Raw genomic sequence first — 19,545 nt, 5'->3', positions numbered from 1 at the left:
AATTCAAGAAAATCACTTTCAAAACGAGAATTTTGTTAAAGTAAATTTTGAAGAGAATATTTTAATATTTAACATCTTATATTTTTACTTTTCAAGCTGTTATATATAAGAGAGAGAGATCTGTCGTAAAATGGCCCCTCCTCAAAATTTTGCAAAAAAATTCGGGGATTTTTACCGTATGTATAAATGTTATTGTGTGGGGGGAGAAACGATTTTGTTCATTCTTTTTCAAGCTTAATAACTCCTATGTCTTTTGTCGAAATTTTCTGAAAGTTTGCAGGGAGATTTCTATATTTGGGTCATTGATGCTGTTAAATTTTGGAGGTTAAAGGTCGAGAAAGTGGGGAGATAGAGGGGGAATCATGTGTTATATCTTGAGTGGGATCAAACTTAATGATGATTTTATACGTTATTAGCATTTATAATGTTTTTAAAACTCATCTTTATTATGAAAATTAAGCCTTTTCCATTTTATAATAATTAAAAATATAAAAAGTTTTAAAATAAAATATCGTAATAAATGGCGCCATACGCAGTTTTAAATGTTGCCGGGAAAGTTAAACAACTGAGTGCTGGATTTTTTGACAAACGATAGATACCCTACATAAGGTAGCTAAACATACATAAATGAAATATCTTATACACCAAAGATGTAAATCGTAAAAAAATATTTGACTTCACGCTAAAAAGATAACATAAATGATACTATTGTCATATAACTTTGTTTTGTGATTTTATACAAGGTATTTTGTTGAATGACTGCTGCATACATAATTATTTATTAAAGCATTTTCTCCCCAATACAAAGGATTAAAAATGATAATAGCTCTACCAGATGTACAGTATGTATATATATAATACTTTCATTAAGATTTTAATGAACTGATACGATTAAAATATATCAAAACGTTAGAATTTTTATTGTAAATTATCTATTTTTCGAGATAGAAATATTAAGAATTGTTTCCATAAAAGATAAATTAACTTAATCCGTCTTCTTAATTCTAAGGAAACGTATGAAAAACTTAATTTTAANTTACTTTTGAATTTTTTGCGGTAATTATTATTATTATTATTCTATTTTTTATTATAATTAATATATTTTCAAATGCTACGATTTAACTTGTATAATACTGTATACATATAAATTTTGTTTGGCCTAAGTAAAGAAAAATACGTATGTATCTTGCTTGACATTCTTCGAATTTTTGCTAAAAGAATCAATTAGGAATCATCCTCCGAATTTGTTGAAAATTAAATTCCACACTAAACTTACGAAATAATTCTGGAATTTATTCAGATTTGAAAGTTAATCCTTAAATTGCATTTATGTAAATTAGTTGTGCAATCTTTACGCTTGTAACTGAAAGATATTTAACAGAATTAGCTTGAATTATGTATTCAATATCTATAGATTTCTGTAAATTGCCTTTCCTTTAAAAGAGATTGAGAAAATCAATTAGAGATAATTTCATTCCAATGCTACTTTAACCTACTTTTACTGCATTGTAAAAAAATAAAAAAAATCAAATTTAAAGCTTGATTTCAATTTTAAAATTAAATTTGAAATATTTTAAACACACGTCTGAGGTCGAATACATCAAATTTTGATTTATTAATTTATAAAATGAACTTTTTCCAGGTGATGTTTATATACTTGTCGATTCCTAAATTCATACATTAAAGTAATACTGGTGTGAAGAAAATATATCTTTTTAAATCTCCGCCCTTTTCTGACGCCTTTTCATTTCTCTACATTCTTTACGATTGATATATGACATGTAATGATGGTATTTTTCTCGGAAATGGCCTCATTTATAATTATGAATAATAGCTAAAATGTTTCTTATCATTAAGAATAAACAAATTTTATAATATTCGTGTAAGGTTAGTAAATTATTTATGTATCATTTACAATTCAATTATATTCCATCTGTAAGTAAAAAAATAGATAATTTTATAATCGAAATGTATTTAATTCCTATAATGGATACGGTTTTAGATTATTTCGTATTATAATATCATTAATTTAAAATGATACTACTTAACCTGATTAAAGTTGAAATGATGCTGATTGTTGCCGATTAATCGAGATAAATTTGCCGAAAACACTTTTAAAGTTACAATACAGAGGAATTTTTATCTTATTTTTTACAAATTAATTCATTTAATGTAATTAAAAAAAAGGGGGGCTTTATTGCACCTTTAACTTCTAACTGTACTCGAATTTTGTGTTAAGTTAACCTGGATTTTTGCCAGCTTTTTACTGTTTAAGTATTAGAAAAAAAAACAGGTTAGGTCTATAACCATTAAGCTATGAGGAAGGTAACAATTTCCATGTAATCAAAAGTTATAATATGGATCAAAAATTCAGTCGGAAGAAGTAATTAAACTAAAAATAGATTCTGTGCTAATAATAATCATTAACATTTCTCTTTTCTTTTGTAATAACGTAAAGATAATCATGTTTTCAATGCCGGTATAAGAATTTTCTCGGTAAATAATTTTTATAATTGAGTCCTTTTGAACTAAGAGAATTTGTTTACATTCTTTGAATTTAATTAATTAAATTATTAATATATTTTTTTTTGTTTATTGCAGTTATATTTGCTTCAGAATTAATTATAAATGACAGAAAAAAAAATCTTTATTTTTTTAATATTATAAATTGTAGAGACTTTATTAGATTAAATAACAACATAATACATTTATATTATGTTGTTATTGTCATTAAAATATTATTTGCTGCCGATTAAATAATGAAGAAATTATCTGAAACACGAATTTATAAGTTATTTATTAACGATTTTTATAAAAAAAATAATTTTAATATTTATAAATTTATTCTTAGAATAAAATTTTTAAATATATTTTCCCCCCCCTCTTCTAATCTATACGACTAGAATCTTTATATTTTAAGTATAAACTGTCAAAAACATCCTTCTAACATTTTAAATGTTAATTTACATCGATATATAAATATTATTTTTTAAAAAAGAATTATTTTATTTTTTTAGTTCCTGCAAAAATTGAAGGAGGAAGAACTATTTACAATGTCAGTTGGGGTTCCTCTGTGAGTTTGGAATGTTCATCCGAAGGTGATCCTCCTCCTGTAGTTAGTTGGTGGAAAGGAAATAAACCTGTAAGAATTTTTTTTTATACATAAATTTAGTCTATATGTATTATTAATTGTAGTTAAATTGTTGTCCTATAGATAAATGTAATAAAATTGATAGATTTCGCTATATTTATTAAAATATTCTGTGGAAAGTTCATTTAATAAAAACACTTGATTATCTCTAACAGAAAAGAGTCGGTTGATTTTATTGAAGGAAGAAAACCCAAACTGTGAAAAGAACAAACAGATTCCTTTGTGAAAACTGTCACTGGAAATGGTTAAAGTGGTGTTGGTCTACAAAGAAACTTTTGATTCAGATTGACCATTGACCATTGATCCACTTTATCTGAAATAAGATTAACTTTACAAGAATTAAGCTTGGCATTTATTGTTTTAACAAAGATAATCTAGTTTAAAATTTCATTAATTCAATTTTCCTTATATAATTCAGAAGTTTATTCCTGAACTATAATCTTAAACTATGTTTATTAATGTCATTTAAAAATTCATATTGTTTGATATTTTTCCTCTTAAAACACCGAAAAAAAAAAAAAGAAATAGATCCTACTTATATAGAAGCTATTTATAGTCCTATATGAAACACTATATATAAGTTTACATCATAAAACTTTATAATACTAGATTTCTGAGTTATTTAAATAATTTATAATTACTTTATTAGATTTACATTTTAAATTCATATAATTTTTCTGATGGAGAATTTCTAAAATTTCGTAAATTTATAGTCAAATAAATATACAAAATTGAGCAATTTAGTAATTAAGCCAATGTAGCAAATCGAGTTAATTTGCTAGTAATACAAAGTGGCTAAATGGGTAACAGACCAGCAAGATATAAAAGAAAGAAAAATAAGTAGAAACGTTAAATTGAGGGGAAAATACTCGAGTAATAGAATGCATTGAATGTGGGGGGGAAGGTTGACTCTTACACGCTTAATTTGGGTAAGTTTAGCGATTTTTCTACCCTATACTGTATTGTATTTGAAATAGAATGGAAGTATAATATCGAAATAGAAGGAATTGTTGAAAAAAGAATGTCGTTGGACAGTCAGAAAAGGATGGTTATCTTAGCAATTGCATGTTATTTGACGCGTCACCAAGTGGTATCTATCGAACAATACCATTCGCTAATTCGGTCCGGCGCTCAGTAAGAAACAACAAAACGACAAATTAAGTTACTCTTCAAGTTGGATGTAACCGTTGCTATGGTAACAGGTCGGACCATTAGTAGTCCTAATTGGACCCTATAGTCTACTTGGTTGACTGCTTCTGATCGAATTTACAGATGGCACATGCAACATTGTGTACCTTTCGGGAAACTTACTTTGTTTTTATCAAACTCTAGCTATTTCCTTTAGTTATTTCTTATCGATTTCCATTGTTCGTGTAGAGAAGTTCGTGGTTTATCAGTTTCAAAGCTTTTTCTGCTGGCAGTTCAATTTAATAATACTTGGAATTGGTCTAATTACAGTATGCACTATGTATTCTGATTGCATGATTAGTTTTAATGTTAAAGCACGATTCTAAACGAGATTCTTACGCTCAGCTGAAGAGAGATTTACGATTTCTTTCCCTACTTCCTCTACTATTTCAAACGTATACAAGATCATTAGACAAATTGGATCTATCTAAAGCTAACAATTTCTTTATATTCTGTCAATTTTATAATATTAAATTTATCATTTTGTTTTTACTTAAAATTTATCTAAAGTAATGTTATATCAGATTAACTTTCGTACGTAATATAATAAAAAACTTGCGGGTTAAATCATTTCTTCCAAGAATCAAGTAAAAGTATTTATTTTTACATTAATACAAGTCGACCCCCTCTATAACACTGTTGATTTTTCCGTTTTATATGAATTCCATATTGTACGAGTCACTTAGATTTTACAAATACATGTGCCGGGCTGTGAACGGCTCACGTATTTGTAAAATCTAAGTGACTCATACAACATGGAATTCATATAAAATGGAATTATCAACAGTGTTATAGGGGGGTCGACTGTATACATATTCTCTGTACAAGTAATCTACGGTTTAACTCAGTAAAACTTTTCAAATTTGTTTAAAAGACTATAAATTAATAAATGAAACACCTAATTAATAATCCTATAATTAATTTTGTACTTAGCAGAGAATTAATGAGAAATTTTAATGTTAAAATATGATAAATTTCTTTTAAAACTGTTCATTGTTAGTCTTTATATATAATTTTACTGCGTATTTTATAAGAATATTTATTACAGTATTCTGTTAAATATCTTATAGCTTATATATGTAATAAAATATCTTTTCTATAAGCTACAAATTATACTCATTTTGTTTGACTTATCTTCTTTTATGCTAATATAAGCATTATTTTATCACGTGGATAAGTTTCACCCAACAATACCGATTAGTTTGTTCTGCTTATTTAATTCAATTCATCATCACGATGCGATACTCGATACGTTTCAAGCTAAAATAAACAATTTACGTAACTAAAATTCAATATATATATATATATACACTTACTTTCCAGCTGGAAATATTAACGAACAATGCAAGAGAGGCAAATAATTGTTTAATTGAAAATTATACGTCCAAAATTCCGGAAATTCATATTATATAATTGTATTTCCGGGCCGCAGAGTTTATTTAATTGTGTCCTATATTAAGACTTGATTATAATTTGTAAGTCGGGAAAACTCATTCGTTTATTCCATCAGATCTAAAGACAGTTAGATTCTATCAAGTTCCTTTTATGTGACGTACAAAATTGCAACTGTTTCGCTATCAAATAAGTTATAATTCTAGTTTAAATTAATATTTTCTACAAAACTTTCTAACTGGTCACTTACCTAAATCCTATGACATTTCACGAAGTGTTTTCGGGTGTGGCTTTTACTCACGCTATCGGAAACAAGATTTATTTATTTTTTTTTATATAATTTCAAAAGTAAAATAAGAAAATTTATTAAGTTTTATTTATTTTAAGTCGAATTATCAATTTTTATTAGCTATTTAAATCGAGGATAGAATCAAATTTTAAATTACAAAGAAACATGTGTTTGTATTTTAAGAAAATCTTTAAATCTATAAAACTCGACAATTTATTAAATTATTATTTTTTTTTTTTTAAAAAGATTGCCATTATTAATCTTATTGAGTACGATAATTAAACATTATAAATACGACCTCGATTTTAACGACAAACGAATAACAGTTTTGTAATTTGGAAATGGAAGTTTTTACCTGTTCTGTTCACCTTAATGGACAATGCGATACATTTTTATAGTTCAAAGGGCTGTTATCTATTTGACGTTAATGTCCACGCAATCGATTTTAAAAGTGAGTCGATTTGGGGTCCATTTCCGTTCCTAACTCGTTCCCTGGTGGAAGTGGTAGCCTCCTTTTAGGCCCCATCCATCAATCTTCTGTCAGTACAATCGAAGATGAATCGTACTTCTCCCTTTCTATACCCCCTTTTTTTTCTTTCTTCTTCCAGCACACGACGAATTATTTTCATAGTTTGATGTAATATGTAATAAATTAACATTAAATAAATAATTTCTTTATCTGTTTATTAAGTTAAATCTTTCTGTTAACTCTATCATATTTAATAAAAGACTNTTTCTATACCCCCTTTTTTTTCTTTCTTCTTCCAGCACACGACGAATTATTTTCATAGTTTGATGTAATATGTAATAAATTAACATTAAATAAATAATTTCTTTATCTGTTTATTAAGTTAAATCTTTCTGTTAACTCTATCATATTTAATAAAAGACTGTATAACCTTAACCTATATTAAAACTAATAAAATAAAATAACTTTTTTTTAGAGAATATAATTTTATTAATGGATATTGTTAATTATTATAATCAGGACAAGGTAATTCGTAACTATGAATTAAAAATATGCATTATTATAATTACGTTGGTCTGTTTCTATTAATACTGTGGATAAACTTTAATTTCGAATTTTATTATTTTATTTAATTGGAGGAGAAAAACTTCTTCTAAAATTTAAAACAAATCTTATACACATACATGATTAAATCCTACATGTTTCGGGATGAGGAGGAGGATGATGAGAGTGGGATCACATCCCTAAAACATCATTAAAATGCATTGTCATTGGACAGGTATGTCCTGAAAGTTTCGTCGACCTTCTATCTTAATTATAAATTTGAGTTTCAAGATTTGAAGACACGATACAAAGCAAGTTAAATAAAATCATTTAAAAAAAAACAGTAGCTCTCTGGACGATCAACGAAGCATTATCACTTAGGGTGGGAGATCAAGGAAACTGTGCGTGATCCATTTATAATTATATCATTAATAAGATTTCATGATAGATGATTAAAAAACAATTAATAAATGTCAAATATTTTCCTTCATTTGCTTCATTTTAAATTACCCCTTATCTTCTTTTATGCTAATATAAGCATTATTTNAAATCTCTTTTCTCAACTGATAAAATTGGAAAAGTTAACTTAACTATTGAAGACTACTCTTCAGAATTTTATGCTCCCCCAGGATACAGTTATCTCTCATAATACGTAAAATAATAATTAATCAATAATTTGATTTAAAAAATTACTTGTTTAATATTTCGTCTAGTTACAAGGACAAAAAATAGTTGATATTCGATAAGATATCGTCAATAAAGCACAAAGCAAGCACTCACAATCAAAGTCCAATCTGTGTCTTCCATTTGAAACTTTTCAGTAAACTACAAAAGTGAATCAAAGTAGAAGGGGAAAAAAAAAGAAACGAAAGGAAAAGGTATAAAGAAAAACGAGGAAAAAGAATTCCACCCACATTTCCGATTCGACTGATTGCGGTCGATCTTTCTTCTAACCGATAAGGGGACTGCAGTCGAAGCCAGATGGCACTAATAGCTTCAACCGTAGGATTTGCCATCAATAATAATTCCTCCCTGCACTTCGAAAATTTTAAATTTAACAAATTCTAAATGTTATATATCCATTTACGCTTCATTACTTCTCATATAATTGAATCAAATTTCTATTCTTTTGCGAAGAAAACCGAAACGACCTTTAACCTCTACATACATTATACGTCTATTCGGACCCTAGAAAATTAAATAATATATATATATATATATATTTAGAGCTTATAATACAAGTCTTTCGATTTCTATTCTCATTTCATTCACCTTTTTTCGTAGAGAAATAAATATTTAATATACAAAGTTGACCGCTAAGAGTTCTTCCACCGGTTGCTGGCAGATGGTTCTGTGTTTTCTTCCATGTTTAATGCATGAGGTAAAGTAAGGATAGAAAGGCTTGGATGTAATATGATCTAAGGTAGTTGAAAGGAGAGATTCTCGCCGAATGTATGTGATCTGTCTGGTAAATCCATCTCATAGAAGAGAAAGAAAATTATTAATCGAAAATGATGATGATCGTCATCTTTAAAAAATAGTTTTTCTATTGGATTATATTAGAATAATCAATCATTAACTCTTGTCAAAATTCGAAATTTATTATTATTATTATTAAAATATAATTTAATAATAAGTTAAAGGGTTGTATATTATTATTATTTAACTAGTTATTTCGCTTAATCATTACATTATGAATTCCTATGGATTAGATTACAGGTTTTAAAGGTTAATGTATATATTAGAATTAATTCTGCGTTTTAATATGCGATGACATTAAATATTGTCTTAAATTTCGAGCAATAAAAACATCCAAACTGATTAAAGTTTCTCGGAGAGGATTTGACAAATTTTATTGCATCTTTTACGGCTGAAAAAAGTCATTTAGATCTTTTCAATTAAAACTGCTGACTTGACAAATCGAAAGAAATTTGTAAAACTGTTAGTCGAAGCAGAAACTTTTAAAATCTAAAGGCATTTAACTGATAAGTTAAATGTTTGATAAAGCTATTTATATATGTTAAAAAATTTATATAAAAAAAACACTAAAAGTTTTAAACTCTTTCATTAAAGGAATCATTTATTTAACAATTTCAATGAAATATTTAATGAAATTTATGATCCTTTATGAAGAATTCCTTTTTTAAAATATAAATCATTTGCATATTTAAATCGTTTTTTTGTGACTGCATTAAAACAGGATAATTATTATTTTTTTATAGAATATTAATTAGATATTTTAATGTAAAACTTTATAATTGAAATTTTTTTGGAAAATTTACAGTTAAATTATATTAATTTAAATCTTTCAATAAGTGAAAATGAATGCAGAAAGTTGATGATACAAAAGGAACATTCTGAAGATCAATCGAGTGAACACGACTGTTAAACTTAATGGTCGTTATCTCGATTAAGTTTAAGAAAATGTCATTTTCTTTGGTAAGGTCAGTTCGACCATCAGCAAGTACTCACTTAATGAATTGACGAAGACAGCAAAAACTTCCGACTTCTTTTCTTATTTGATGTTTGCCGAAGCCAATAACTATTATTTGCTCATACTGTCATATTTTATTGTTGTGATGAGAAGTATCAGATTACTACAACGTGTTTCGTTTTCCTAGCATCACCTTACTAGACTATCACCATTCTTACGGTTAATCCTATGCTAGAAGTTAGATTAATATACGTAATAGCTTATATATCTTTAAGTAATTATTATAAAAGCATTGATAAATATTGAACTGAAATGATTTATTTCAGATATCTCATAAGGAGACAGTATTTTCTCACTCTCTACTAAATGTTAATGCTACGATCACTTCCATATATACGTGTAGAGCTACTAATTACATCAGTAGCATTAATACTTCTGTAACGGATAGTAAGGACTTTGTTATTTATGTCTTGACTAAGTCAGGTAAGACATCAATAATGTAATTACGTTATTAAATTATTTTACTTTCAGTACACATTTTTTTTTATTAATGTTAATAATTAAAGATTAATTACTATTTTTTTGTATAGCTTCACACATATTAATAAAGAATCTCTTTTTCCTCCCCCCCTTCTTTAATTTATAACAAGGCTAGTTATCGCTATACGAGTAAGATTAAGTGGATAAATTTTAACGAGAATCGATGGTCTTGTCTTTTAAAGAGATAACGCCCTTAAATCTCTTTTCTCAACTGATAAAATTGGAAAAGTTAACTTAACTATTGAAGACTACTCTTCAGAATTTTATGCTCCCCCAGGATACAGTTATCTCTCATTTTATCTTTACCTCCTTCACCAATTTTAGCTTACATGTCCACAGTTTGAATCATAGAAGAATCGATTATTTATATTCATAATCATAATAGATAATAAGTTTAATATTATAGAAGTTAAATTAAGTATAAGTTTTATTTATAGAAAGTTTCGGTATCCTTGAAGAAACGGAAATATCGGAAGAAATTGATGATAATTTTGAAGAATCTGTTACGAAAGAAACGAATAAAAACGATGTATCCAGTGGGTATTGTTCCGTATATACTGGAACGATTTGTAAAAAACATCTGAAAGGTGTAAATCTTGTTTTTTATAATTACACAACGGATGGAATGGTGAACGAAGAGATAACTACTGGATTATGGGAAGAAGTAATATCTTCTTTAATGGAACCGTGTAGAACAGCTGCTGAGACATTACTTTGCACCTACGCATTTCCTAGGTGCGAGTGGATAAATGGCATTGCTGTAAGCAAACCTGTATGCAAGTAAGTATTATGTATTAGTCATAGAAAAGATCAATTTGTCATCTTCAGAATTTTATCCCTTCAGGAAAAGTTTAAACGAATCTGATATTTTTAAGCTTTGTATTAGCTTTTGTTGTCACTTTGTCATGTAATTTTAAAACTTATTTTCTTTCGTTTTTCTTTCACAAAATATTAGATTTAAACATATTTTAATTTCCATCATTGTTTTTTTTTTTTATTTTATTTCACTTTCAAACATTTTAAACTTTATCTAACTAAATTCGTAATATATCTGTTAACGTTTTAACTTAATTAAAGTATAATTTATTATTTCTTCTTTACGTGTTTAACTTCTAGATAAAAAAAAATTTTCATTCTAATCAGGAATTTTTAAATTATTACATCATAAAATTTTGCTCTCCAGTTTCCATTAAGAGTTAGGGATTGAACCTTTATTTTTTTTTTCTTTACGTCTTACGTTGATAACTCGGTATACTTCGTTTTCAATCTGATACTAAAAATCGACTTGATATGCTTTCAAGTCTTTTTATTTTTTTCATAAAGTATCTAGTTCAAATATAAAATGAAAAAGTATCCTGTTCTCGATGTTCAATTTTTACATTGGACGTTTAGATAAAACGATTCGACGGTCTTCCACTCTAAAATCATTTACCAACAAAATTGAATTTTTGCGTTTTTTTTTTTTTTCCCTCCAATTCACCTTCCTTCCTTCCGCATTAATTAAAATAAAAATCTTTAAAAATAATTACGTGTTAATTTAATTAAATATATCGTTTATTTATTTGAATATTTACAGAGAAGATTGCATAGCTGTTAGAGAGTTATTCTGTTATAACGAATGGGCACTCATCGAAGATAATAAACAAAGAGGAATTTATTTTAAATCTCGTGGTCATTTCCGTTTACCATTTTGTGATATTTTACCCTATAGAGTCAATTCTACTAATTCGTGTTCCGATGGGCGTTTAACTGAAATGAAAGAGGAAGAAATAACCAGTAAGCATTTTTTATATAGTTAATGTATACAGTATACACTGTTGATTTTTCCGTTTTATATGAATTCCATGTTGTACGAGTCACTTAGATTTTACAAATACGTGAGCCATTCACAGCCTGGCACACGTATTTGTAAAATCTAAGTGACTCGTACAACATGGAATTCATATAAAACGGAAAAATCAACAGTGTATACTGTATACATTAACTATATAAAAAATGCTTACTGGTTATTTCTTCCTCTTTCATTTCAGTTAAACGCCCATCGGAACACGAATTAGTAGAATTGACTCTATAGGGTAAAATATCACAAAATGGTAAACGGAAATGACCACGAGATTTAAAATAAATTCCTCTTTGTTTATTATCTTCGATGAGTGCCCATTCGTTATAACAGAATAACTCTCTAACAGCGATGCAATCTTCTCTGTAAATATTCAAATAAATAAACGATATATTTAATTAAATTAACACGTAATTATTTTTAAAGATTTTTATTTTAATTAATGCGGAAGGAAGGAAGGTGAATTGGAGGGAGAAAAAAAAAAACGCAAAAATTCAATTTTGTTGGTAAATGATTTTAGAGATACAAGTGCACAAAACTACATAATAATAATAATCCACCATCGTCTCTACAAATCATGCTTTGATCGTGGCTACTTTAATTTGGCATCGAACGTCTTCATATGTACAAAAAGTAGTTTAGTAACCATATTAGCGTTTTCAGCAAAGAAANTTAGTCGAAGCAGAAACTTTTAAAATCTAAAGGCATTTAACTGATAAGTTAAATGTTTGATAAAGCTATTTATATATGTTAAAAAATTTATATAAAAAAAACACTAAAAGTTTTAAACTCTTTCATTAAAGGAATCATTTATTTAACAATTTCAATGAAATATTTAATGAAATTTATGATCCTTTATGAAGAATTCCTTTTTTAAAATATAAATCATTTGCATATTTAAATCGTTTTTTTGTGACTGCATTAAAACAGGATAATTATTATTTTTTTATAGAATATTAATTAGATATTTTAATGTAAAACTTTATAATTGAAATTTTTTTGGAAAATTTACAGTTAAATTATATTAATTTAAATCTTTCAATAAGTGAAAATGAATGCAGAAAGTTGATGATACAAAAGGAACATTCTGAAGATCAATCGAGTGAACACGACTGTTAAACTTAATGGTCGTTATCTCGATTAAGTTTAAGAAAATGTCATTTTCTTTGGTAAGGTCAGTTCGACCATCAGCAAGTACTCACTTAATGAATTGACGAAGACAGCAAAAACTTCCGACTTCTTTTCTTATTTGATGTTTGCCGAAGCCAATAACTATTATTTGCTCATACTGTCATATTTTATTGTTGTGATGAGAAGTATCAGATTACTACAACGTGTTTCGTTTTCCTAGCATCACCTTACTAGACTATCACCATTCTTACGGTTTATCCTATGCTAGAAGTTAGATTAATATACGTAATAGCTTATATATCTTTAAGTAATTATTATAAAAGCATTGATAAATATTGAACTGAAATGATTTATTTCAGATATCTCATAAGGAGACAGTATTTTCTCACTCTCTACTAAATGTTAATGCTACGATCACTTCCATATATACGTGTAGAGCTACTAATTACATCAGTAGCATTAATACTTCTGTAACGGATAGTAAGGACTTTGTTATTTATGTCTTGACTAAGTCAGGTAAGACATCAATAATGTAATTACGTTATTAAATTATTTTACTTTCAGTACACATTTTTTTTTATTAATGTTAATAATTAAAGATTAATTACTATTTTTTTGTATAGCTTCACACATATTAATAAAGAATCTCTTTTTCCTCCCCCCCTTCTTTAATTTATAACAAGGCTAGTTATCGCTATACGAGTAAGATTAAGTGGATAAATTTTAACGAGAATCGATGGTCTTGTCTTTTAAAGAGATAACGCCCTTAAATCTCTTTTCTCAACTGATAAAATTGGAAAAGTTAACTTAACTATTGAAGACTACTCTTCAGAATTTTATGCTCCCCCAGGATACAGTTATCTCTCATTTTATCTTTACCTCCTTCACCAATTTTAGCTTACATGTCCACAGTTTGAATCATAGAAGAATCGATTATTTATATTCATAATCATAATAGATAATAAGTTTAATATTATAGAAGTTAAATTAAGTATAAGTTTTATTTATAGAAAGTTTCGGTATCCTTGAAGAAACGGAAATATCGGAAGAAATTGATGATAATTTTGAAGAATCTGTTACGAAAGAAACGAATAAAAACGATGTATCCAGTGGGTATTGTTCCGTATATACTGGAACGATTTGTAAAAAACATCTGAAAGGTGTAAATCTTGTTTTTTATAATTACACAACGGATGGAATGGTGAACGAAGAGATAACTACTGGATTATGGGAAGAAGTAATATCTTCTTTAATGGAACCGTGTAGAACAGCTGCTGAGACATTACTTTGCACCTACGCATTTCCTAGGTGCGAGTGGATAAATGGCATTGCTGTAAGCAAACCTGTATGCAAGTAAGTATTATGTATTAGTCATAGAAAAGATCAATTTGTCATCTTCAGAATTTTATCCCTTCAGGAAAAGTTTAAACGAATCTGATATTTTTAAGCTTTGTATTAGCTTTTGTTGTCACTTTGTCATGTAATTTTAAAACTTATTTTCTTTCGTTTTTCTTTCACAAAATATTAGATTTAAACATATTTTAATTTCCATCATTGTTTTTTTTTTATTTTATTTCACTTTCAAACATTTTAAACTTTATCTAACTAAATTCGTAATATATCTGTTAACGTTTTAACTTAATTAAAGTATAATTTATTATTTCTTCTTTACGTGTTTAACTTCTAGATAAAAAAAAATTTTCATTCTAATCAGGAATTTTTAAATTATTACATCATAAAATTTTGCTCTCCAGTTTCCATTAAGAGTTAGGGATTGAACCTTTATTTTTTTTTCTTTACGTCTTACGTTGATAACTCGGTATACTTCGTTTTCAATCTGATACTAAAAATCGACTTGATATGCTTTCAAGTCTTTTTATTTTTTTCATAAAGTATCTAGTTCAAATATAAAATGAAAAAGTATCCTGTTCTCGATGTTCAATTTTTACATTGGACGTTTAGATAAAACGATTCGACGGTCTTCCACTCTAAAATCATTTACCAACAAAATTGAATTTTTGCGTTTTTTTTTTTTTTCTCCCTCCAATTCACCTTCCTTCCTTCCGCATTAATTAAAATAAAAATCTTTAAAAATAATTACGTGTTAATTTAATTAAATATATCGTTTATTTATTTGAATATTTACAGAGAAGATTGCATAGCTGTTAGAGAGTTATTCTGTTATAACGAATGGGCACTCATCGAAGATAATAAACAAAGAGGAATTTATTTTAAATCTCGTGGTCATTTCCGTTTACCATTTTGTGATATTTTACCCTATAGAGTCAATTCTACTAATTCGTGTTCCGATGGGCGTTTAACTGAAATGAAAGAGGAAGAAATAACCAGTAAGCATTTTTTATATAGTTAATGTATACAGTATACACTGTTGATTTTTCCGTTTTATATGAATTCCATGTTGTACGAGTCACTTAGATTTTACAAATACGTGAGCCATTCACAGCCTGGCACACGTATTTGTAAAATCTAAGTGACTCGTACAACATGGAATTCATATAAAACGGAAAAATCAACAGTGTATACTGTATACATTAACTATATAAAAAATGCTTACTGGTTATTTCTTCCTCTTTCATTTCAGTTAAACGCCCATCGGAACACGAATTAGTAGAATTGACTCTATAGGGTAAAATATCACAAAATGGTAAACGGAAATGACCACGAGATTTAAAATAAATTCCTCTTTGTTTATTATCTTCGATGAGTGCCCATTCGTTATAACAGAATAACTCTCTAACAGCGATGCAATCTTCTCTGTAAATATTCAAATAAATAAACGATATATTTAATTAAATTAACACGTAATTATTTTTAAAGATTTTTATTTTAATTAATGCGGAAGGAAGGAAGGTGAATTGGAGGGAGAAAAAAAAAAACGCAAAAATTCAATTTTGTTGGTAAATGATTTTAGAGATACAAGTGCACAAAACTACATAATAATAATAATCCACCATCGTCTCTACAAATCATGCTTTGATCGTGGCTACTTTAATTTGGCATCGAACGTCTTCATATGTACAAAAAGTAGTTTAGTAACCATATTAGCGTTTTCAGCAAAGAAAGANATTACACGAGTGATAATTAAAAATAAATTAATCCGAATTTAATTGATTGAAATAACGTTAATTACACAAGAATTGAAGAGAAATTCTAAAAATAAAAAGATTATGGATTTTTTCCCCCCTTCTTCTTCTTCTTCTGTTAAAACCAATAACAGAAAATCTCTTGAACTTTTTAAAACTAAAATTCTTTAATTAATAGTGTGTTTAGGCTTATTTTAATTTAATAAATATGAAAACAGTTTAATTATTATTTTATTTTTATTTTTTATTTTTATAGGAACCTCACCATCATAACAGACCGCCTATGGTATTTCCAGAAGTCTCGAATTCCGAAAATTATTGCAGAAATGCTGGAGGAGAAGAACCTGTTCCTTGGTGTTATACAATGGATCCTAGAATAAGATGGCAACATTGCGATATACCACGTTGTGGTAAATAATTATTTTTCCCTTGTAGATTTTAGTATGTAACTAAGTTTAATTAGGTATTTGTATTCATTCAATTAGAAGAATATCCAAAAAAAAAAGAAGATCTGTTTTTAATTAAATTATAAGATTATTAATCATTTGATGTAATTAAAATTAGAATAAGTCAATAAAATGATTGAATTTATTTTTCAGAAAACAACAGTTACATCTTAGGCTCCGACTTTGACATGTCAGATATCTTTGATACGCCGACTGAACCAATATTTACTCCTTCGTTCATTTTAATTATTTGTTCTCTTAGTTTGGCCGGTATTGTTGTTATTTTAGCAATGGTATTGGGATTTCGTAGATTACAAAAGTATCGAAGTGGATACAACGCTACACCTACCACCGACGTGGAAATAGATTTGGATAAATTACCATCGAATATGTCTTACCATCATACAAGTGCCCAGCTGAATCCAAAATTAGAAAATTTAGAATATCCACGTAACGATATTATATATATAAGAGATATTGGTCAGGGTGCTTTCGGGAGAGTTTTCCAAGCAAAAGCACCAGGTTTAACTAAAGGAGAAGAATTTACAATGGTTGCCGTTAAGATGTTAAAAGAAGAAGCTACAGAAGATTTGCAAAGTGATTTCGAGCGTGAAGCGTGTTTAATGGCAGAATTTGACCACACCAACATAGTTAAATTATTGGGTGTTTGTGCTATTGGTAAACCCATGTGTCTTTTATTTGAATATATGGGCCGAGGTGATTTAAATGAATTTTTACGCTCCTGTGCGCCTACTAATTACATCGTACGGACAGCAAACGGCGACATCTTCAATGATGTTCGTTTAACTCATTTAGATTTATTAAATATAGCAAGACAGATTGCAGCAGGAATGGTTTATCTTTCCGAAAGAAAATTTGTACATAGAGATTTAGCCACTAGAAACTGTTTGGTCAGTGACGATATGGTGGTTAAAATAGCAGATTTCGGTTTATCTCAGAAGATCTACGCTGCTAATTATTACAAAGGTAATGAACACGATGCTATTCCAATACGTTGGATGCCATTGGAATCTATTCTTTATAGTAAATTTACTGTCGAATCAGATGTATGGGCATTTGGAGTAGTTCTTTGGGAGATATTCAGTTTTGCTTTACAGCCATATTACGGTATGACTCACGAAGAAGTTGTGAAATTTATTAAAGAAGGTAATATTCTTGTCTGTCCGGATAATACACCCGCTCCTATTTATAATTTAATGAAAGCTACTTGGAATAGAAAACCAGCAAACAGGCCAAGTTTTAAAACTATTTTTAAAACACTCGGAGCAATTTATGAAGAATTGAATAGGCATCAGATAAGAGATCAAAGGGTACACGTTTGAATAATATAAGAAGTATACTGGGTGTAATAAATTGCTTAAACATGGACTGTTTAAAGCATATTCCTGAAATGATTGTGTTTAGTACTGAAATACTGAGTGTGTAGTGCTTGCCCGGTTTCCTGTGCGCATTATACTTTGACTGGGTAGAGACAGTATATTAAAAAAAATAATGGATAATTGCGTGTGAAACAACGTAAGTAATCCCAGTTGTCTTCCAGCAGGTTAATACTGCCAGAATTTTTCCTTTTTTTTTTTCTTTCTTTGCTGAAAACGCTAATATGGTTACTAAACTACTTTTTGTACATATGAAGACGTTCGATGCCAAATTAAAGTAGCCACGATCAAAGCATGATTTGTAGAGACGATGGTGGATTATTATTATTATGTAGTTTTGTGCACTTGTATATATCACGAACTGTACGTTGTTGTGCTAATATATATAAATATATATGTGTATATTTGTTGTACTCAATCGTATTCGTACGGTAAATTGTATTATCCTTTGTAAAAAAATGTCATATTTGGAGAATTTTTTGTACTTTTGGCGACGATGCTATGTATAAATAAATTTAACTGTTATAAAAAGAAACGAGTCTTGATTACATACATTTTATTAAGTAAATATATATTTAAATTAATAATAATAATAATAATTTAGCAATTTTGTAATTTTATTGCTATCAAAGAGATTGTTATTTGCATGATTATTTTCTAATTAAGTTATATTAATGTATCCAATAAATTTATTATAATGTTTACAGTTTAGTTCAATTTTAAACAATTATTTTTAATGATAAGACGATGCTGAAATGGTTTTTGTATAACTTAATAATCAAACGAATCAATCATATTTGATGTAAAAATATCGAGCGCGATTGTGTAAAGCTATTTTAAACTCTAGTTCTTATCAGGTAAACAACTAAAGTGTATTAAATGCAGGCTTATACATCATTTTTCAAACATATCTTGTGTATAAAGTGTTTTACTAAAGAAATTGTGAAAGCTCTGACTAAACAAAACATTAATACAAGTCTTTCGAAACCTTCAAAATTTCTTCAAAACCCTTCTTCGTGCCATCCAGAGCCAACAATAGTCTGATAACGGCTTATCAGAGGGTCATCAGAGGGTCTTTTAATATTTTAAACCGCATTTCGAATCGGACGAAAACTTCAATAATAGAAAGACACTTTTATTTTACTTTATTGACTGTTATATGTAACAGAGGAAAAGTATGGAGATCCGGCAAAAAAATGACCCCCAAGATTTTTACATTTTTGGACTCAGGATACCTTGAAAAATTGAGAAATGCAGAGAAAAAATGGGGGGGAGGGTAATTTCTGTATGCATGAATGTTAGTGTGGATGTGTGTATGTGTATGGGAGGGCACGATTTTGTTCACCCTGTTTGAAGCTTAATAACGCCTTTGCTATTTGTCAAAAATCTCTGAAATTTTGCAGGGAGGCTTGTTTATTAGGGAGATTGATGCTGTTAAATTTTGGTGGTTAAAGCTATAGGAAGTGGAGAGATAGAGTCGTGTGTATCTCCAGTAGGGTCAGACTTAATAACGATTTTACTCGTTGTTAACATTTATAATTTTTTTATAAAACCCATTCCTACCCTAAAAATTAAGATTTTTGCGATTTTATAATAGTTAAAAAATATAAAAATGTTTTTA

The 19,545-nt window shown here is 28.0% G+C and overlaps 1 protein-coding gene across 1 annotated transcript in view; it reads left to right on the top strand.

Annotated features, from left to right (window-relative positions):
* Positions 1 to 18,442, top strand: part of LOC111632616 (tyrosine-protein kinase transmembrane receptor Ror2-like) — an 87,324-nt gene extending 68,882 nt beyond the window's left edge. Inside the window, exons 3-11 of the mRNA XM_023377104.1 lie at positions 3,018 to 3,142; positions 9,793 to 9,949; positions 10,444 to 10,786; positions 11,583 to 11,782; positions 13,988 to 14,330; positions 15,126 to 15,325; positions 15,580 to 15,605; positions 16,338 to 16,491; positions 16,681 to 18,442. Of these exons, the coding sequence (XP_023232872.1) occupies positions 3,018 to 3,142; positions 9,793 to 9,949; positions 10,444 to 10,786; positions 11,583 to 11,782; positions 13,988 to 14,330; positions 15,126 to 15,325; positions 15,580 to 15,605; positions 16,338 to 16,491; positions 16,681 to 17,870 (2,738 nt within the window). The 3' untranslated portion in view covers positions 17,871 to 18,442. The remainder of the gene's footprint in view (positions 1 to 3,017; positions 3,143 to 9,792; positions 9,950 to 10,443; positions 10,787 to 11,582; positions 11,783 to 13,987; positions 14,331 to 15,125; positions 15,326 to 15,579; positions 15,606 to 16,337; positions 16,492 to 16,680) is intronic.
* The last annotated feature ends 1,103 nt before the right edge of the window (positions 18,443 to 19,545 follow it).

This window comes from Centruroides sculpturatus, unplaced genomic scaffold, assembly GCF_000671375.1.
Source record: "Centruroides sculpturatus isolate CEXI.00-Female unplaced genomic scaffold, Cexi_2.0 scaffold125, whole genome shotgun sequence".
NCBI classification, from domain to species: Eukaryota; Metazoa; Arthropoda; class Arachnida; order Scorpiones; family Buthidae; genus Centruroides; species Centruroides sculpturatus.
This window is presented reverse-complemented; position numbering and strand designations above follow the sequence as displayed.